The sequence below is a fragment of the Salvelinus alpinus genome, chromosome 12 (genome assembly GCF_045679555.1).
Source record: "Salvelinus alpinus chromosome 12, SLU_Salpinus.1, whole genome shotgun sequence".
NCBI lineage: Eukaryota > Metazoa > Chordata > Actinopteri > Salmoniformes > Salmonidae > Salvelinus > Salvelinus alpinus.
This window is the reverse complement of record NC_092097.1, coordinates 47,654,481-47,676,612: the sequence shown is the minus strand read 5'-3', so window position 1 is coordinate 47,676,612 and position 22,132 is coordinate 47,654,481. Positions and strand designations below refer to the sequence as shown.

Sequence of the window (22,132 nt, the reverse complement as noted above, 5' to 3'; positions counted from 1 at the left end):
ATTTAGCTTTAGCCAGCACCATCTTTAGATTAGCCTTAACGTCGGTAGCCCTGCCCCCTGGTAAACAGTGTATGATCGCTGGGTGATTCGCTTTAAGTCTAATACTGCGGGTAATGGAGTCGCCAATGACTAGGGTTTTCAATTTGTCAGAGCTAATGGTGGGAGCCTTCGGCGTCTCAGACCCCGTAACGGGAGGAGTAGAGACAAGAGAAGACTCAGACTCAGACTCCGACTCGCTACATAATGGGGAGAACCGGTTGAAAGTTTCTGTCGGCTGAATGAGCGACACCGGTTGAGCATTCCAACAGCATTTCCCTCCGGAAGCCATGAGAAAGTTGTCCGGCTGCGGGGACTGTGCGGGGGGATTTATACTAACGTTACTATCTGTACTTACTGGTGGCACAGACGCTGTTTCTTCCTTTCCTACACTGAAATTACCCTTGCCTAACGATTGCGTCTGAAGCTGGGCTTGTAGCACAGCTATTCTCGCCGTAAGGCGATCGTTCTCCTGTATATTATGAGTACAGCGACTGCAATTAGAAGACATCATGTTAATGTTACTACTTAGCTTCGGCTGTTGAAGGTGTTGACGAACCATGTCCAGATAAAGCGTCCGGAGTGAAAAAGTTGAATGAGGGAAAAAAGTTGCGATGGAAAAACTAAAAATATAAACGGTAATTAAAAACAAAACAAAAAAAACGTAAAGTTGTCAGCTAGCAAAGTAAAGTAAAGTTGGCAGCAAAACGCACAGCAACAAAACGCACAGCAACACGTCAGCAAGATCCTACTACTGTACTATATTACACATCATGGACAGTTCTGACAGCTAAGCCACCTTGTCCCCGTGTATTCAGCAGTCACTGACATCTGACTGTCCACCTTGTCCCCGTGTATCCACCTCTTTCTAACAACATAGTTCTCTGTGTGATGTGATTGACAGGTGAAGTGGACGATGGAGGTGCTGTGCTACGGCCTGACTCTGCCTCTGGACGGGGACACGGTCAAGCTGTGCGTGGACGTCTACACGGACTGGATCATGGCGCTGATCACTCCTTGCGACTCCATCCCCCAGCCCATCGTCAAGGAGCCCAACCTCTACGTGCAGACCATCCTCAAACACCTCTACAACCTCTTCATGCCCAGGTACAAGCTGTGTGTCTACGCTTTCTGGCTAACTGTTGTCTACGTTTTATTTAGCTGCTAACTGTCTATGCTCTAGCTACCCGCTAACTGTCTGTCTACGCTCTAGCTACCCGCTAACTGTTTGTCTACGCTCTAGTTACCCGCTAACTGTCTGTCTACGCTCTAGCTACCCGCTAACTGTGTGTCTCCGCTCTAGCTACCCGCTAACTGTCTGTCTACGCTCTAGCTACCCGCTAACTGTCTGTCTCCGCTCTAGCTGTGTGTCTCCGCTCTAGCTACCCGCTAACTGTGTGTCTCCGCTCTATCTACCCGCTAACTGTCTGTCTCCGCTCTAGCTACCCGCTAACTGTCTGTCTCCGCTCTAGCTACCCGCTAACTGTCTGTCTCCGATCTAGCTACCCGCTAACTGTCTGTCTACGCTCTAGCTACCCGCTAACTGTCTGTCTACGCTCTAGCTACCCGCTAACTGTCTGTCTCCGCTCTAGCTAGCCGCTAACTGTCTGCCTCCGCTCTAGCTGTGTGTCTCCGCTCTAGCAAGCCGCTAACTGTGTGTCTCCGCTCTAGCTAGCCGCTAACTGTCTGTCTACGCTCTAGCTACCCGCTAACTGTCTGTCTCCGCTCTAGCTACCCGCTAACTGTCTGTCTCCGCTCTAGCTAGCCGCTAACTGTCTGTCTCCGCTCTAGCTAGCCGCTAACTGTCTGTCTCCGCTCTAGCTGTGTGTCTCCGCTCTAGCTAGCCGCTAACTGTGTGTCTCCGCTCTAGCTAGCCGCTAACTGTGTGTCTCCGCTCTAGCAAGCCGCTAACTGTGTGTCTCCGCTCTAGCTAGCCGCTAACTATGGGGTATCTTATGTAATGTTCTACATTACAACTTCTTGACCTTAAGGCTCCAACCTCTAAAATTTGCAGTACATTGCTTATGCAACATGGTAATTCTAAATAGGAACAGATACCCTCCATTAGTTCATCAAACCAAGCTGCAAGGCTTGGAGAGAACGGGAGTATGGAAGAGAGAATGGTCAATGGAGTGTTTATTACATACTTGTCTTTCTAAAAGTGGTCTTTAACTCACTCTATTCCCTCCTCTCTCAGGCCGGAGCACTACAGCCCCATGCACTTCCGCTTGTGCCAACAGGTGCTGACGGCAGTGTTGAAGCTGGCCAGGGAGTCGGGCAGTGGCATGGCCCGGGAGACCTGGGAGGTGTTGCTGCTCTTCCTGCTGCGCATCAATGACACTCTGCTAGCCCCGCCCACCGTCGGAGGTCAGTCCATCGGAACAGATGCAATTGGGCTGCCTTTACACAGGCAGCCCAATTCTGATCTTTTGCCCAATTATTGTCAACATCTGATCTGATTGGTCAGAAGACCAATTAGTGGAAAAATATCAGAATTTGGCTGCCTTTGTCAAAGCAGCCTTTGATACTTTTCGTAGTGTCGTGGGGAACTTCTCACGTCCACTAAGTCAAATTTCTACTTGGTCCCCCATTTGATATCAATGCATAACTAATAGGTAGATGTTAGGATTTGTCCCATAATGATTTTGGCTTTGACTAAGTTAATTGACTTTGTTGCTAACATGACTATTTAGTTCCAAATGAAGATGCGTTGTTCTTTCTCATATGCTATTTCATGCACCCAGAACACCTAGACATTTTGGATGATGAGCATTCACCCATTCTTCCTATATAAAGTTACTCACCCCTGGCCCCAATCCCCCATCTCTCTCAGGTGGGATTGCGGAGAAGCTGGCTGAGAAGCTGATCAGCGTTCTGTTTGAGGTGTGGTTTATGGCCTGCACACGCTGCTTCCCCACGCCTCCCTACTGGAAGACGGCCAGGGAGATGCTGGCCAACTGGAGGCACCACCCGCCCGTGGTGGAGCAGTGGAGCAAGGTCATCGCTGCTCTCACTTCCAGGTAGCCACACCACAACAAGATCAGTGGTTGCCAACCCTGTGTTTGCAGGCTTTTGTTTAAGCGCAGCACTCAAACATATGGATCCCGTTCAGTAGGGCATAACGTTTTGAAACAAATGTGAGTGCTCAAGTTCAGGTAGGACAAACTAGTTGGATTACAGACAGGAGTCATTTTCTCTCAGCAGTCAATTCCAGATATTAAATGTTTGTTAATGTTCAGATAAGAAATGGAAGGTGTAAATGTGTAATGTAAATGTTCTGTTTTGGCACAGACTGTTACGGTTCACCTACGGTCCGGCCTTTCCTCCGTTCAAAGTCCTAGAGGAGGACGCCAACCTCATCCCTACTGAGATGGACAACGACTGTGTGGCTCAGACCTGGTTCCGCTTTCTGCACATGCTGAGGTGAGTTCCACACAGCTAGCTCTCTGGGTCTGTATCACAGAATGGGAGTTATTACTGTTACACCTGGACTGGATTCGGTATAAATACTCCCCGATGACCTCATTTTAGTATAATAAAATAATACTGGGATGACTTTTGGATCATCATCCGGGACAGATCACACTGTTTGTTCTCTTTCGGTGAAGAACGTCAAACATCACATTTTATGTCACATACGCCGAATACAACCGGTGTAGACCTTACAGTGAAATGCTTACTTACAAGTCCTTAACCATCAATGCAGTTTTAAGAAGATACCAAAAAAAAAAAAAGATGAGAATAACAAGTTAATACCTGACCGTACTGGATGGACTTCACACTTTAATTTTTTTATATTTTTTATCAAAAGGTACAAGAAAATTATTTTAGACCGCGCCCCCAGATGATCTAAGAAAGTGATCTGGGAAAATATTGTAGTGAATAATCTATTTGGCTACATCAATTTAACTGTTACTCTCTCGTGGCTGGGTTGTGGAGAGAAATAACATGCTCAGGACCCATTTTTGCACCACAAAGTTAAAAGTCCCGCCTCCTGCTCCTTCTCTTGTAGTAACCCGGTGGACCTCAGCAGCCCTTTGACGGTCAGCTCCACACCAAAGTTCCAGGAGCAGCTGCTGGGGGTGACCGGCGTGCCCCAGGAGGTGATCCAGCATCACCCCTGCCTCAAGCAGCTGCCCCAGATCTTCTTCAGGGCCATGCGGGGGGTCAGTTGCCTGGTGGACGCCTTCCTGGGTAAGACTACCTCATCTCACCTTAGCGTTGCTTTTTCTCTATACTGTTACATTTGACTTTGGCAATTAGTGTACTGTAGATCTGGGCCCATATTCACAAAGCGTCTCAGAGTAGGAGTGCTGATCAGGATCATGTTTTCCCTTATATATCATAATAAGATGACATCGACGGGGGGGACCTGTTTCCAGATCAGCATTCCTTACTCCGAGACGATTTCTGAATATGGGTCTGATTTCTGAAAATTGTATAGGTATGATAGTAGTTCCGTCTTGTTCGCTGACAGGCTAGCTGGAGATTTTGCTATATTTCTTACACCGATCCAATCCCTTCAGATCTACACAAGTTGTCGTGTTATTGCTGGAGCACTTCTGACCAAGAGATCATGTACATATTTCCTCCCCTCTAGGTGTCGGGGTCGCAAAGAGAGAGATTCGAGAGAAACTGCCCTCTTATGGTACTTAATAAACTGTGTCTTTGTCATTCAAATGAAGGGTGGAAGGGCTCTGATCTTGTTGACGTTGATCATGGAAAGATGTCATTTGACTTAGTAACACCTTGATTTTATGACCAGCAACAACTAAAGGCTTTTGTAAATGGGTTGACCCACCACCATGTCCTATCTTGTTTACTGGCTTTTAAACAAGAACCAGCCATTTTCAATTGAAAATAGCTTTTATTGTAATTTTCTCCATTTATTTCTCTACTGCCTTGTGCCCATTGTGCTACACCAGGGCTCTCCAACCCTGTTCCTGGAGAGCTACCGTCCTGTAGGTTTTCACTCCAACCCTAATCAGGAGGGTATCTCTCCAAGAACATGGTTGGAGTGCCCTGGTCTACACCTCCCAACAGTCTTAGACTTCAACCATGTTTGTACTTCTGAAATCAAGCAGACCTCTGCATTTTGGCCCTATACTTTATCGAAGCACTGTGTCACACAGGGTATATACTTCCCTAAATCTCTTGACATCCCCATGTTTAAAGAAACTGGAGCACATGCATTGTTTCTAGCTTGCAACACTACTTCGAATGTATCTTTTGGTTAATAGTAGTAGACGCTCATTTTGAAAATCACAGACCATTTATTAACTATGTGGACAATTATGTGTTACAGTACACAAACACAGAATGTCTTTAATAAATACCTAATATAATTAATTGAGCGATAATTTGGCCCAACAACTAAACCTCCATTTTGTGTTTCAGCTTTTTTGTCATTTTTCTGTTCTTTAAAAAAATATATTGTTCTAGTTTCTTCTTCTTCCCCAGAAACAGCACTAGTGTCTCTCTCTCCCTCAGGAGTGACAGTTTCTCCTAGGTGCAATATACGTGACAGACTTCCCGTTCTAGGTACACTACTAAACCGGACCTAACCCAATCAAATCCAATCATTAACATTGCACAGGGGTCTATGTACATAACAAACAGGATTTCCTATAACGGTGTTTGGGCATAAGACAAAAAGGTGCCACACTTCCAGTCATGAAAAACAACATACTCATAGACATCTATGAAGGAAAAAAAACGTTCACTGTGTCAGAATGAGAAACTGCCAAAGCTGTTTTTGATTCTTCATTTCGATCAATGGCTGTGTCCGCTTGCCAAAAAGGACGGGTGAATGTTGTCATGGTTGGTTTGTCGCCGTTCTGATATTCCAGGCTGTACTTTGACCACTTTCTTTCTCTCAGGTGCCGCCGTGTCTAGGAACAATTTCCGAGAAAGGCTTCACTCCATTCCCTCCTATGGTACTCTGTAGTTGTCTGCTCCCAAACAATCATAAAGGGAGCTGAATATGTTTTGATGGATTTGCTGGGGTTGGCAAAAAGCTGATTTGTGTGGTGAAAGTAGCTGGTGCATGCACTTAAAGGGCAACGCCACCACTTTTGATCCTCCATTTTCATTATCTCCAACACAATACCAGTGTCAACATATGTGAAAATTGCGCTTCTGTAGAAACTAATATAAAGTCAAGAAAAGTTCTAACCGAGGACATTTTAAACTGTGATTTTCCAAAAACGATGAGATTTGTGGTGATGTGGAGAGCAAGAAAACACCCTCCCTTGGGCTAAAAACTTGTTGCCGGTTTTGAAAATCACAATTCTTTTACATCACACTGTGATGTCACAGAGAACCTTGTTTTTTTTTAGGACCTTATCTTTTTAATCACTTAGAAACGTGCTGTTATCACATGTGAACACTGGTTTGGTGCTGGAGATGATGAATAAGAGGTTGAAAAGTGGTGGAAAGGCCCTTTAAAGATGCTGTGTCAAACAATTGAATCCATAATCACTTTCAGGACAGCAGCAACAAACTGTTTCAATCCTGAAAACCTCACTTCCCTATCCCTGTATTTTGGGACTTTCTATATAGGCTAGTAGTAGAAAAGCTTACACATTTTACAGCGTAGGCCTATTAGTAATAACCCTCGCTTTGACTATTATTGTAGTCTTTTAGTAACATTTGAATTGAAGCACCTTTCATGATTCTGTCAATAGAATTGCATAATGGATGATATAGCAAGGTAGGACTGTTTATGACAATCAAACCTGCTCGTATCGTTCCTTATCAACCACAACATAGATTTGATCAACTTTGAAACTTTTATAATGGAGATAATTGTTTGGGAAAAGGGTTGTCCTCTTCCATGGCCTGTTTGGAGAGACATTGTGTAGTGTGTGTGGCAGCATCACCATGGCAATGTATGTCAAGTTGCTTCAAGACTTGTTTTAAAAAAACATCCTTGTTAGCTTAGCTATCAAACCTACTAAACGGACCATACAGTCACATTGGCATCTGCAGCAGTTTAGTGCACCACGTTGCATCATCAACACTGAATTCTGTGAAAGATGCCAATCAATCAAATGTATTTATAAAGCCTTTTTTACATCAGCAGATGTCACAAAGTGCAATACAGAAACCCAGTTTACCTATAAATTGTTTTGGGCTTGACTGAAAATTGCAGTAATAGGTTTAGAGGGTCTGATCCATGTGGTAATGTGAAGCACTCACCCAATCAATCAATGCCTGAGTTTACTGTGTCAGTGTGGACAGTAAGTATATGCATGTATGTATCTGTTTTGATAGACTGAGCCAAGCATCTGAATAAGTAGCGTTGTCAATCAAAATTGGCCGACTAGCCGCCCCAAGGCTATGAAGCGAAAATGTGACTTTGGGAAACTTGCTCGATCTATTGTGGTGTGGATTTTTCTCTTTTAAAATATGTGTATACTTATTTTTGTATTTGTTACATTGTTCCTTATCTGTGGTGAGTATCCCCCAGTAAAGAAGACATATCCACATCACATGGCTCGTGCATTTTGATCTGGTATCTTTCTCTCTTGTGGAGGAAGGGTGAAACTCAAAGATGATGAGCTGCCAATGTTGATGTTACTAACATCCTCCCTGATCCGAGTGGCGCTTGTAACCAAAATATGGGTGGAGGGGAAATGGGACTCCATTGGTCCTCGCTGTTTTCACCTGAAACACCAGAATGTCCTCTAATGCGCCTGCTCTCTCTTTCTCCCTCAGGTATCTCCCGCCCCCGGTCGGACAGTGCCCCACCCACCCCTGTCAACAGACTGAGCGTACCGCCGCCTCCCACCAACACCACGCCCCCTCACAGCCGCCGCAACAAACCCACGGGGGTCATCAAGACGGCCAGTAAAACCTCCACAGTAAGTTCCTACACCAGAGTTTTTTCCTCAGATGGCCCATTTTGTATCAGAGTAAAATGGGAGAAATACAGCATCCCTTTGCCAAATAAGCCTCAGACGATCATAGGAATAAATATTAATGTCCCTGTATATTCATATTCTTACTATGCCCATTTGACAGTTAATTCATTCCTGGTTATCCCCCACCCTCCTACCCATCCAGGCGAGCATGACGCACCAACCCAAAGTGTCCTACCAGCCGTCCTCCAGCTCTCCCTTGTCCAGCCCCAACCTGACCAGCTCTGAGCCCCGGCCGCTGCCCGCCCCCACCAGGCCCAAGGTCAACAGTGTCCTCAATCTGTTTGGTCAGTGGCTGTTTGATGCTGCGCTGGTGCACTGCAAGCTCCACACGGGCCTGAGCCGAGACAACAGCTTGACAGGTAAGGTCAGGGTCGGAGGTTAAGGGTCAAAAACTGGTTTGACTTGTATTGTTTGCGTCTCAATAGTTTAAAGTTGCTTCCTCTCTCCTTTATCGTCTCCTCTTATTTAGCTGTGAAAAAGCAGGCCAGGGATGTTGAGAAACATTATCATAGAAATATAATACGTTAAACAATTCCTACTACACTGGCTCTGATGCTCGTCGAATGTGGCAGGGATGGCAAACTATTACGTACTACAAAGGGAAACCCTGCCGCGAGCTGCCCAGTGACGCGAGCCTACCAGACGAGGTAAATGCCTTTTATGCTCGCTTCGAGGCAAGCAACACTGGAGCATGCATGAGAGCACCAGCTGTTATAGATGACTGTGATCACGCTCTCTGTAGCCGATGTGAGCAAGAACTTTTAAACAGGTCAATATTCACAAGGCTGCGGGGCCAGACGGGTTACCAGGGCGTGTACAACTGGCAAGTGTCTTCACTGACATTTTCAACATCTCCCTGACCGAATCTGTAATACCCACGTTTCAAGCAGACCACCATAGTCCATCTGACCAAGAATACGAAAGTAACCTGCCTAAATGACTACCGCCCCGTAGCACTCACGTCGGTAGCCATGAAGTCCTTTGAAAGGCTGGTCATGCCTCACATCAACATCATCATCCCAGAAATCGTAGACCCACTTCAATTTGCATACCGCCCCAACAGATCCACAGATGACGCAATCTCAATCGCACTCCACACTGCCATTTCCCACCTGGCCAAAAGGAACACCTATGTGAGAATGCTGGTCATTGACTACAGCTCTGCGTTCAACACCATAGTGCCCTCAAAGCTCATCACTAAGCTAAGGACCCTGGGACTAAACACTTCCCTTTGCACCTGGATCCTGGACTTCCTGACTGGCCGCCCCCAGGTGGTAAGGGTAGGTAGCAACACATCTGCCTCGCTGATCCTCAACACTGGGTTCCCTCGGGTGCATGCTTAATTCCCTTCTGTACTCCCTGTTCACCCATGACTGCGTGGCCAAACACGACTCCAACACCATCAAGTTTGCTGACGACACAACGGTGGTAGGCCTGATCACGGACAATGATGAGACAGCCTATAGGGTGCCAGGACCACAACCTCTCCCTCAATGTGCTCAAGACAAAGGAGATGATTGTGGACTACAGGAAAAAGTAGGCCGAACAGGCCCCCATTAACATAGACGGGGCTGTAGTGGAGCGTGTCGAGAGTTTCTCTTTGGTGTTCACATCACCAACAAACTATCATGGTCCAAACACACCAAGACAATCGTGAAGAGGGCACGACAACACCTTTTCCCCCTCAGGAGACTGAAAAGATTTGGCTTGGGTTCTCAGATCATCAAAAAGTACAGCTGCACCATCGAGCATCCTGACCGGTTGCATCACCGCCTGGTATGGCAACTGCTCGGCATCCGCCCATAAGGCGCTACAGAGGGTAGTGCGTACGGCCCAGTACATCACTGGGACCAAGCTTCCTGTCATCCAGGACTTATATAGTAGGCGTGTCAGAGGAAGGCCCCAAAAATTGTTAGACTCCAGCCACTTTTGTCATAGACTGTTCTCTCTGCTACCGCACGGCAAGCGGTACCGGAGTGCCAGTCTAGGTCCAAGAGGCTCCTTAACAGCTTCTACCCCGACGCTATAAGACTCCTGAACAATTCATCAAATGGCCACCCGACCTGTCAAGGCATGTGGTGATTACTTTAAATGTTTAATACTTGTTTTGCTTACTTCATGATTCCATATGTGTTATTTCATGGTTTTGATGTCTTCACTATTATTCTACAATGTAAAAATAACGAAAAACCCTTGAATGAGGTGTGTCCAAACTTTTGACTGGTACATACCTACCTACCTACAGTGGGGAGAACAAGTATTTGATACACTGCCGATTTTGCAGGTTTTCCTACTTACAAAGCATGTAGAGGTCTGTCATTTTTATCATAGGTACACTTCAACTGTGAGAGACGGAATCTAAAACAAAAATCCAGAAAATCACATTGTATGATTTTTAAGTAATTAATTTGCATTTTAATGCATGACATAAGTATTTGATCACCTACCAACCAGTAAGAATTCCGGCTCTCACAGACCTGTTAGTTTTTCTTTAAGAAGCCCTCCTGTTCTCCACTCATTACCTGTGTTAACTGCACCTGTTTGAACTCGTTACCTGTATAAAAGACACCTGTCCACACACTCAATCAAACAGACTCCAACCTCTCCACAATGGCCAAGACCAGAGAGCTGTGTAAGGACATCAGGGATAAATTGTAGACCTGTACAAGGCTGGGATGGGCTACAGGACAATAGCCAAGCAGCTTGGTGAGAAGGCAACAACTGTTGGCACAATTATTAGAAAATGGAAGAAGTTCAAGATGACGGTCAATCACCCTCGGTCTGGGGCTCCATGCAAGATCTCACCTCGTGGGGCATCAATGATCATGAGGAATGTGAGGGATCAGCCCAGAACTACACGGCAGGACCTGGTCAATGACCTGAAGAGAGCTGGGACCACAGTCTCAAAGAAAACCATTAGTAACACACTACGCCGTCATGGATTCAAATCCTGCAGCGCACGCAAGGTCCCCCTGCTCAAGCCAGCGCATGTCCAGGCCCGTCTGAAGTTTGCCAATGACCATCTGGATGATCCAGAGGAGGAATGGGAGAAGGTCATGTTGTCTGATGAGACAAAAATAGAGCTTTTTGCTCTAAACTCCACTCGCCGTGTTTGGAGGAATAGAAGGATGAGTACAACCCCAAGAACACCATCCCAACCGTGAAGCATGGAGGTGGAAACATCATTCTTTGGGGATGCTTTTCTGCAAAGGGGACAGGACGACTGCACCGTATTGAGGGGAGGATGGATGGGGCCATGTATTGCGAGATCTTGGCCAACAACCTCCTTCCCTCAGTAAGAGCATTGAAGATGGGTCGTGGCTGGGTCTTCCAGCATGACAACGACCCGAAACACACAGCCAGGGCAACTAAGGAGTGGCTCCGTAAGAAGCATCTCAAGGTCCTGGAGTGGCCTAGCTAGTCTCCAGACCTGAACCCAATAGAAAATCTTTGGAGGGAGCTGAAAGTCCGTATTGCCCAGCGACAGCCCCGAAACCTGAAGGATCTGGAGAAGGTCTGTATGGAGGAGTGGGCCAAAATCCCTGCTGCAGTGTGTGCAAACCTGGTCAAGAACTACAGGAAACGTATGATCTCTGTAATTGCAAACAAAGGTTTCTGTACCAAATATAAAGTTCTGCTTTTCTGACGTATCAAATACTTATGTCATGCAATAAAATGCAAATGAATCACTTAAAAATCATACAATGTGATTTTCTGGATTTTTGTTTTAGATTCCTTCTCTCACAGTTGAAGTGTACCTATGATAAAAATTACAGACCTCTACATGCTTTGTAAGTAGGAAAACCTGCAAAATTGTCAGTGTATCAAATACTTGTTCTCCCCACTGTACATACTTGTATCAGTTCTTTGTAGGCTGCTACACTGACCTTACAAAAATACTTTGTCTTTTACACATATCTTTTTAGCTTAAAGCTACTTCACATAATGGAACTTCATGTGACACAAATCAAGTGTTGTCAGCAGAGCAAAATGGCAAGACTGAAGCGTTGTAAAGGTTCCCTTTCACAACGTATGTGTTGCATCCGAAATGGCACCCTATATACAGTTGAAGTCGGAAGTTTACATACACCTTAGCCAAATACATTTAAACTCAGTTTTTCACAATTCCTGACATTTAATCCTAGTAAAAATTCCCTGTCTTAGGTCAGTTAGGATCACCACTTTATTTTAAGAATGTGAAATGTCAGAATAATAGTAGAGAATGATTTATTTCAGCTTTTATTTCTTTCATCACATTCCCAGTGGGTCAGAAGTTTACATACACAATTAGTATTTGGTAGCGTTGCCTTTAAATAGTTTAACTTGTTTCGAGTAGCCTTCCACAAGCTTCCCACAATAAGTTGGGTGAATTTTGGCCCATTCCTCCTGACAGAGCTGGTGTAACTGAGTCAGGTTTGTAGGCCTCCTTGCTCGCACACGCTTTTTCATTTCTGGCCATACATTTTCTATAGGATTGAGGTCAGGGCTTTGTGATGGCCACTCCAATACCTTGACTTTCTTGTCCTTAAGCCATTTTGCCACATCTTTGGAAGTTTGCTTGGGGTCATTGTTCATTTGGAAGACCAATTTGCGACCAAGCCTCAACTTCCTGACTGATATCTTGAGATGTTGCTTCAATATATCCACATAGTTTACCTGCCTCATGATGCCATCTATTTTGTGAAGTGCACCAGTCCCTCCTGCAGCATAGCACCCCCACAACATGATGCTGCCACCCCCGTGCTTCACGGTTGGGATGTAGTTCTTCGGCTTGCAAGCCTCCCCCTTTTTCCTCTAAACACAACTATGGTCATTATGGCCAAACCGTTCTATTTGTGAATCATCAGACCAGAGGATTGATTTCTCCAAAAAGTAGGATCTTTGTCCCCATGTGCAATTGCAAACCGTAGTCTGGCTTTTTTATGGCGGTTTTGGAGCAGTGGCTTCTTCCTTGCTGAGCGGCCTTTCAGGTTATGTCGATATAGGACTCGTTTTACTGTGGATATAGATACTTTTGTACCTGTTTCCTCCAGCATCTTCACAAGGTCCTTTGCTGTTGTTCTAGGATTGATTTGCACTTTTTGCACCAAAGTACGTTCATCTCTAGGAGACAGAATGCATCTCCTTCCTGAGCAGTATGACGGCAGCGTGGTCCCATGGTGTTTATACTTGCATACTATTGTTTGTACAGATGAACATTGTACCTCCAGGCGTTTGGAAATTGCTCCCAAGGATGAACCAGACTTGTGGAGGGCTACAATTCTTTTTCTGTAGCCTTGGCTGATTTCTTTTGATTTTCCCATGATGTCAAGCAAAGAGGCACTGAGTTTGAAGGTAGGCCTTGAAATACATCCACAGGTACACCTACAATTGACTCGAATTATGTCAATTAGCCTATCAGAAGCTTCTAAACCCATGACATAATTTTCTGGAATTTTCCAAGCTGTTTAAAGGCACAGTCAACTTAATGTATGTAAACTTCTGACCCACTGGAATTGTGATACAGTGAATTATAAGTGACATAATCTGTCTGTAAACAATTGTTGGACAAATTACTTGTGTCATGCACAAAGTAGATGTCCTAACCGAATTGCCAAAACTAGTTTGTTAACAAGATATTTTGTGGAGTGGTTGAAAAACGAGTTTTAATGACTCCAACCTAAGTGTATGTAAACTTCCGACTGTAGTGCACTACTTTTGATCAGGGCCCATAGCACTTTTTATAGGGAATAGGGTGTAGAGCTTTCAGTTTAAAGGCAGTCAGGTTAAAGTAATTAAACTTGATAGTAAATATCCTCTGTTGTACCATTCCATTAGCACAACGTTTGAAAACATTTCTCAGCTCATCAGGTCTTAGAGGCATCTTTCAGGGCTTTTCTCAGCTCACTGATGTCTTTGATCTTTCAGGGCTTTTCTCAGCTCACTGATGTCTTTGATCTTTCAGGGCTTTTCTCAGCTCACTGATGTCTTTGATCTTTCAGGGCTTTTCTCAGCTCACTGATGTCTTTGATCTTTCAGGGCTTTTCTCAGCTCACTGATGTCTTTGATCTTTCAGGGGTTTTCTGGATCAAAAAGGGGCTTAGGTTGTGGGCGGGGCAATGGGCGCAGTCGGGCCGTCGGCGCAGCTGAATTTTAGAGGTTTTTGTCGTTTTTAAGTTTACACTGAATTTTTCCATCCCGAAAAGGTATTTCTAGATGTTTTTTTATTTTTTTTACACAATTTGGACTGAGGCGTACTGTAAAATTGCTTTGGCGGCCTGCCCAAGGTTTTCAATGGCAGAAAAATATCTGTCTTTGGAAAATGACCCCTGTCTTTTGACGTTTATTTTAAAGCAGCTACTTTTTATAACCACTTATTGTCAGTGGCTTCTGCTTTTGACCTTTGATCTAACACATCTTCTCTGTTCTCTCTCGCTCTCCTCTTTCTAATTCCACCTAATTTCTCTATCCCTCCACTTTCTCTCACTTTTCTACCTCTATCCTTTACCATTCCCCATTATTGTGTTTCTCTCTCTCCTCTACCCCCTTCCTCTCTCTCCCCTCTTCCCCCCCATTCCCAGCCCTGGCCACTCAGGCAGGCGTGGAGCTGAGGAGGCAGGGCTCCCTGATGTCCACAGACACCATGGTGTCCAACCCCATGTTCGATGCCAACGAGTTCCCCGACAACTATGAGTCGGGCCGGGCCGAGGCCTGTGGGACCCTCTGCAGGATCTTCTGCAGCAAGAAGACCGGCGAGGAGATCCTGCCCGTTTACCTATCCAGGTAGCCACATGTTTTACGTAGTGTTTCCCAATCCTGGTCCTGGTCCTAAAAGGGTGCACATTTTAGTTTCTGCCCTCGCTTTAACACACATGATTAAATTCATCAAGTTAATTTGGGGCAAAAACAAGAATATGCACCACTTTGTGTCCCCAGGACCAGAGTTATGTGGCTGTTCATCATACTCTAGGTATGCCTAAAAACTCTACTTCAACCAAACCCTTCTGTCTCCACCCCCCCAGGTTCTACATGGTTCTGATCCAGGGCCTCCAGATCTCTGACTACATCTGCCGACCGGTCCTGGCCAGCATCATCCTCAACTCTTCTGCCCTCTTCTGCTCCGACCTGAAGGGCATCAACGTGGTGGTCCCTTACTTCATTTCTGCTCTGGAGAACATCCTCCCTGACCGGTGACGAATGCTAATCTATATTAAAGCTGCCGATATTACAAAAACAAACCAAGAAATGACCTCAAACAGCTAACAGTGTTTTTCCCCCTTGGAAATCATTGGAAATCATTGCACGCATGATAGAACAGAAAATGATGTATTATAAACAATAACAAATGTGCTGGGGGTGAACAGTGGCGATGTTTCTCCAAATGCGCATTCCAGCTTTGACGTTTGCTTGCTGAAAGAATAGCTGCTATTGTTATTCCCCCTACATCTCGTTTTTCTAAACTCTCCTGTGCTGAAATTGCTTTTACAGCTGAAACATTTTCCTCAGGAAATGTACTTTGCCTAATTAGTCTTATGATGTTTGATAGACAATTAGTCAAATGGTCTGTGTTAAGGACATCTGCAGGCATAAGTAATGCAGTGTTGACAGAAATAGGTGTGTTTAGTTCTTTGGGTGAAGTTTGTCTGTTAGTGTCACAGAAGGGAAATGCCCAGAAATTAACATTTAACAAAACTCACTGTCTACGCTTGAAACAAAGTCACATGTCAATGTAAGAAATAGTTTGAGGAGTCTTATCAGTGGACAATTGATTGTTGGTTAAATAGGGTATCTGACTGCTGTCTCCTTTTTAATGTTTATCATTTGAGTTAAGTGTATCTCCAATAACAAATATTCAAAAGGAGTTAACTAAAGTGACCAACATTGAACAGAGCCTAACTCCTTTGAATGTTTCATCTCCAGAGAGCTGTCAAAGTTTAAGACATATGTGAACCCCACAGACCTGAGGAGAGCATCCATCAACATCCTGATGTCCATGCTGCCTCTGCCACACCACTTTGGCAAGGTCAAGTCAGAGGTAAACCTGTTACACTCACTTGTCATGAAAGGAACAACAGTCTAAAACCAACGTTTGTCAGATGTTTTCAAACCTCTTCAAGATGCTCCAAGTCCCACACCATTATTTGTGTAGACACAGCTAATATGCCTTATTCCCTAAATTAATAGAAAAACTTAGCACCAAATAAAATGAGGACATGGTATGGATGGATCTTATAGTTTACATATAGTTACAATCGATGGATGGTGATTTGGACTTATTTAAACGTTTTGTGTTGTACTGAATTTCTATTGAACTGTCTGTTTTAGTTTTAATGAACAGTTGCAATGCCCTGTAGTTCTTGACGGTTGCCTAAGTGCAAAGTCAACCACATGTATAATTTGTATGTTCCAGGTGCTCTTGGAGGGTAAGTTCAGCAACGACGACAACTCTCTGCACGACAAGGCTGTCTCCTTCGTCTCCCTCAAGCTGCGATTGGTCAACATCCTAATAGGAGCGCTCCAGACGGAGACGGACCCCACCAACACACAGATGATCCTGGGTTAGTTCATCTTCACTTTCTCTACCCATTTTTTTCATTTGATCTTTGGTTGTTTTACAATGAAAAGTGTGTTATAAAATTGAATGTATTATTATTTAATAATAAGGGCAGCGGTCTAAGGCACTGCATCTCAGTGCTTGAGGCATCACTACAGACCCTGGTTCGATTCCAGGCTGTATCACAACTGGCCGTGATTGGGAGTCCCATTGGGTAGTGCACAATTGGACCAGCGTCGTCCAAGGTTTGGGCGACGCTACAATGACGGGGTAGGCCGTCATTGTAAATAAGAATTTGTTCTTAACTGACGTGTCTAGTTAAATAAAGGTTCATTTAAAAAAATAAAGGTTGACTACTGATTTAGTCACGGTTTTAATCCTCATTAGGAAATGCGACTGAGAACCAGATTTGTGTCTTGGAGGCGTGCTTTGATATGGGTGTCTCGTGTGTGTGTGTTCGAACATGGGAAGTGTTTGTACTTTCACCCTGCCAAAACAGTTATCTCTTTTACGTATTGCAGAATCACCTTTGGAATGAATATAATAATGAAGAGCCTTTTCTCTGTACAGGTGCAATGCTCAACATTGTCCAAGACTCTGCTCTCCTGGAGTCCACTGGTGCCCAAGCGGAGGTGGTGAGACCAATGCTTTTGTTCTCCACGCTGTAGAAACGCTCACTCAACCAGAAAGAAAATAAACTGAATAAAACATGTAGCTAAGAGATATCTGTAAAACAAATATGTAACCTTTTATTTAACCAGGAAAGAGTTTAGAAACCTGGCAAGAGGTCACCATACATTTTGTATTTAAAGGATATTTTACTCAAACGTATTTTGTTCATTAGTCCACAAAGATGTTTTATGTAGACTAATGAACAAAATACTAAAATCTGTTTTGTTTTTGAGTAAAATATCCCTTTTAATGATCTGAGCAGACTGTGACAATGCCACCCCAACAGGGCATTGTGGACGGCAGCAATGCACTGGCCAAGAGCCACAGCAGGAACAACAGTGGCATCAGCAACACCAGCGGGGGCAGCTCTGAAGCCACCACCCCTGACAGAGAGAGGCCCACCCAGGCCCTCCTCAGAGACTACGGTGAGCCCCTTGGAGAACACATTCATGAGCCCTGTTCCAAAATCCAGACTTGTGTTCAAATAATATTTGCTTTCTTGGAGCGTTTCATTGAGCATGCTCTGAGTACCAAGTAGGCGGGGTATGCACTTTTGAGACTATTCAGTTGGCGCCATTGTGCCAGGGAAGCTCAATCGAGGGCAGCTGAAGTATTATAAAATAAAATAAATACTGTTTGAACCCATGTCTGCCAAAATCAATCAACCAACCTTCCTAGTTATAACCTTCCTAGTTATTTAGCCTAGCTCTTCCTAGTTAGTGACCTCTAGGCTCTTCCTAGTTAGTGACCTCTAGGCTCTTCCTAGTTAGTGACCTCTAGGCCCTTCCTAGTTAGTGACCTCTAGGCCCTTCCTAGTTAGTGACCTCTGGGCCTTCCTAGTTAGTGACCTCTGGGCCCTTCCTAGTTAGTGACCTCTAGGCCCTTCCTAGTTAGTGACCTCTAGGCCCTTCCTAGTTAGTGACCTCTAGGCCCTTCCTAGTTAGTGACCTCTAGGCCCTTCCTAGTTAGTGACCTCTAGGCCCTTCCTAGTTAGTGACCTCTGGGCCTTCCTAGTTAGTGACCTCTGGGCCTTCCTAGTTAGTGACCTCTTGGGCCTTCCTAGTTAGTGACCTCTGGGGCCTTCCTAGTTAGTGACCTCTGGGGCCTTCCTAGTTAGTGACCTCTGGGGCCTTCCTAGTTAGTGACCTCTGGGGCCTTCCTAGTTAGTGACCTCTGGGGCCTTCCTAGTTAGTGACCTCTGGGCCCTTCCTAGTTAGTGACCTCTGGGCCCTTCCTAGTTAGTGACCTCTGGGCCCTTCCTAGTTAGTGACCTCTGGGCCCTTCCTAGTTAGTGACCTCTGGGCCCTTCCGTGTTAGTGACCTCTGGGCCCTTCCGTGTTAGTGACCTCTGGGCCCTTCCTTGTTAGTGACCTCTGGGCCCTTCCTTGTTAGTGACCTCTGGGCCCTTCCTAGTTAGTGACCTCTAGGCCCTTCCTAGTTAGTTAACCCGAGCCCAGGGGTCATCAACTGCAGACGGCAAATTGACCGCATGAAGCCCAAACAGATAATATTTGACTAAAACATAATAATTTCAAACCTTTCTTACATTTCTATACGATGGGAACGGATTTCCAAAATGTATATCACTTGAAGCTGATTTCCTGGTGTTTTTAGTCTTTTATGTCCAACAATGGATTTTTAAAATATATACAGTATATACAGCGTGTTCAGAAAGTATTCAAATTGTGTTGCGTTACAGCCTTATTCTAAAATGGATTAAATAAAGGTTTTTCCCTCATTAATCTACACACAATACCTCATAATGACAAAGCGAAAAACGTTTTTTAGACATTTTTGCAAATGTATTAAAAATAAAAAACAGAAGTATTTACTAATCCTTGATATTGAGGGAGTTCGGTTAATTGCCCCAGGGCTATGGCCCTTGACGTGCACGGGAAAAAGTGGGGTAGAGGAGCGCCCTTCTCAAATCGAACAGTGATCTGCGCCGCATGGTCATTTTGTCACACAAATTATACAGCACCAGTCAAAAGTTTTCCCACACCTACTCATTCAAGGGTTTTTCTTTATTTTTACTATTTTCTTCATTGTAGAATAATAGTGAAGACATCAACTATGAAATAACACATTAAATCATGTAGTAACCAAAAAAGTGTTAAACAAACCAAAATATATTTTATTTTAGAATATTTAAAGTAGCCACCCTGTGCCTTGATAACAGCTTTGCACAGTCTTGGTATTCTCTCAACCAGCTTCACCTGGAATGCTTTTCCAACAATCTTGAAGGAGTTCCCCACATATGCTAAGCACATGTTGGCTGCTTTTCCTTCACTCTACGGTCCAACTCATCTCAAACCATCTCAATTGTGTTGAGGTCGGGTGATTGTGGAGGCCAGGTCATCTGATGCAGCACTCCATCACTCTCCTTCTTGGTCAAATAGCTCTTATACAGCCTGGAGGTGTGTTTTGGGTCATTGTCCTGTTAAAAAAACAAATGATAGTCCCACTAAGCACAAACCAGATGGGATGGTATATCGCTACAGAATGCTGTGGTAGCCATGCTGGGTAATTGTGCCTTGAATTCTAAATAAATCACTGACAGTGTTACCAGCAAAGCACCATCACACCACCTCCATGCTTCACGGTGGGAACTACACACGTGGAGATCATCCGTTCACCTACTCTACGTCTCACAAAGACATGGCGGTTAGAGCCAAAAATCTCTAATTTGGACTCATCAGACCAAGGACAGATTTCCGCCGATCTAATGTCCATTGGTTGTGTTTCTTGGCCCAAGCAAGTCTCTTCATCTTATTGGTGTCCTTTAGTAGTGGTTTCTTTGCAGCAATTTGACCATGAAGGCCTGATTCACGCAGTCTCCTCTGAACACTTAATGTTGAGATGTCTGTTACTCGAACTCTGAAGCGTTTATTTGGGCTGCAATTTCTGAGGCTGGTACCTCCTAATGAAATTACCCAGGTAACTCTGGGTCTTCCTTTCCTGTGGCGGTCCGCATGAAAGCCAGTTTCATCATAGCGCTTGATGGTTTTTGCGACTGTACTTGAAGAAACTTTTAAAAGTTCTTGAAAATTTCCGCATTGACTGACCTTCATGTCTTCAAGTAATGATGGACTGTTGTTTCTCTTTGCTTATTTGAGCTGTTATTGCCGTAATATGAACTTGGTCTTTTACCAAATAGGGCTATATTCTGTATACCACCCCTACCTTGCCACAATGCAACTGATTGGCTCAAACGCATTAAGAAGGAAAGAAATTTCCCAAATTCACTTTGAACAAGGCACACCGGTTAATTGAAATGCATTCCAGGTGACTACCTCATGAAGCTGGTTGAGAGAATACCAAGCGTGTGCAGAGCTGTCAAGGCAAAGGGTGGCTACTTTGAAGAATCTGAAATATATATTAAACTTTTTTTCTTTCTTTTTTAGTACGTCATTCCATGTGTTATTTCATAGTTTGGATGTCTTCACTGTTATTCTACAATGTAGAACATAATAATAATAGAGAAAAAGTAGTAGATGTGTCAACCTTTGACTTTTACTGTGTTTGATTTTTCAAACTAGTTTTCATTGGGAAGGCAGAGTAAGTATTTTTATAAAAAGAACTCACTTTTGCGTGTGAAAACACAGACTCCTTCTCATTACTCCCATTACTCCACGTGCTTAACCTACGTCACCTTTGTTTTGAGCCGACTTCACCATCAGCCAAAACGGGGAACCTGGCTTATGCCCTGTAGGTAGCCTGGTTCCAAAACGAATGCAATCAACGCTAACCAGGTTCATCTAGGGCAGGACCGGGGCATTAATAGAATCCCCACACTGACTGTTACCAGGGAATCCTATGCAAAGGTGGAGGTCAACAGGGTGATGGGGGGGACTTTATGGTAATACAGTGGTGGTGGTAAAACACTTCCACACAATTCAATCCACAGTAGAGGGGTTTAGGCCAATTCCATTTCCACACAGTTCCGCTAATTAATTGAAAACCAATTAATGGTTTAAAGATACTGACAAAAAGTAATCAACATAAAAATAAAATCAATTTGGTAGACAGCTTTTCAATTTTCATTTTTGACCTCTCTACATTATAACAGGAAGAGGAAGTGTAACTCTAACATAGCCTATTAGCTAGAAGAGCTGCTGTTTAGCTGGTTAAACAAAGTTTTTAGCCATGTGTTGGCCAACATGTATGTCCAAGTCAAGAAACATTACCAGCAGCACTATTTAAATGTAACCTTTATTTAACTAGGCAAGTCGGTTAAAAACAAATTCTTATTTACAATGACGGCCTACAGACATCGCTGGGCCAATTGTGTGCCACCCTATGGGACTCCCGATCATGGCCGGTTGTGATACAGCCTGGATTCAAGTGACGCCTCTAGCACTGAGATGCAGTGCGTTAGACCGCTGCACCACTCGGGAGACCCATTTTTCGCGCTGGTGGTGCCCTATTTGCGGGTGCTTTTTCAAAGCCTATGTCAGATTCTCCAGTGAGTGTAATTAGCTCCAATTAGTGTAATTTGCTCAATATTATAAATTGAGAAACAAGGAGGTATTAGTAGGTATGTAATTCAAAATCAGATTTCTGCTAGCGATATTCATAAAAATATTATTATATTTTTGTGGACCAACATGCAGTACCTTCGCGGACCCAAGGTTGAATACCCCTGAGCTAGACTTTTACAGTAATGTTTCTATAATAGTTTTGAATGTTGACTGTCTTCATTTATTTTTGTATTCCTGTCAGTCATGCTTTAGTAGTATAGTGGACAAGTATGACATTGGGTAAAGGTGATTCCCAAAAAGGCATTATTATTTTCATATTTGCAGTGATGCTGTGTTATTTCAGTGATACTTATATTATCAGAATGCAGACGGTCGTGTGTCTGTCACTTGCTAGCTCTTCTCGCTATACCGCATGTGCAACTTGTGCATAAATATCTTAACTGCATGTGTTAGTGTATACAGCTTATGCATGTTGTTTTATTTAA

The 22,132-nt window shown here is 44.1% G+C and overlaps 1 protein-coding gene across 12 annotated transcripts in view; it reads left to right on the top strand.

The window, feature by feature from the left end:
* The window catches only part of LOC139536281 (ral GTPase-activating protein subunit beta-like), a 63,350-nt gene that overhangs the window by 17,383 nt on the left and 23,835 nt on the right, over window positions 1-22,132 (top strand). For 6 of the 12 annotated variants that reach the window (XM_071336668.1, XM_071336674.1, XM_071336670.1 and 3 more), the window contains 16 exons: window positions 941-1,143; window positions 2,234-2,403; window positions 2,870-3,056; window positions 3,328-3,459; window positions 4,049-4,230; window positions 4,637-4,684; window positions 5,497-5,577; window positions 5,916-5,972; window positions 7,756-7,901; window positions 8,104-8,320; window positions 14,522-14,723; window positions 14,963-15,130; window positions 15,861-15,975; window positions 16,351-16,498; window positions 17,065-17,129; window positions 17,453-17,591. In XM_071336668.1, coding sequence (XP_071192769.1) covers window positions 941-1,143; window positions 2,234-2,403; window positions 2,870-3,056; window positions 3,328-3,459; window positions 4,049-4,230; window positions 4,637-4,684; window positions 5,497-5,577; window positions 5,916-5,972; window positions 7,756-7,901; window positions 8,104-8,320; window positions 14,522-14,723; window positions 14,963-15,130; window positions 15,861-15,975; window positions 16,351-16,498; window positions 17,065-17,129; window positions 17,453-17,591 — 2,260 coding nt within the window. The remainder of the gene's footprint in view (window positions 1-940; window positions 1,144-2,233; window positions 2,404-2,869; window positions 3,057-3,327; window positions 3,460-4,048; window positions 4,231-4,636; window positions 4,685-5,496; window positions 5,578-5,915; window positions 5,973-7,755; window positions 7,902-8,103; window positions 8,321-14,521; window positions 14,724-14,962; window positions 15,131-15,860; window positions 15,976-16,350; window positions 16,499-17,064; window positions 17,130-17,452; window positions 17,592-22,132) is intronic. The other 6 variants (XM_071336677.1, XM_071336675.1, XM_071336676.1 and 3 more) reach the window with 2 other exon arrangements.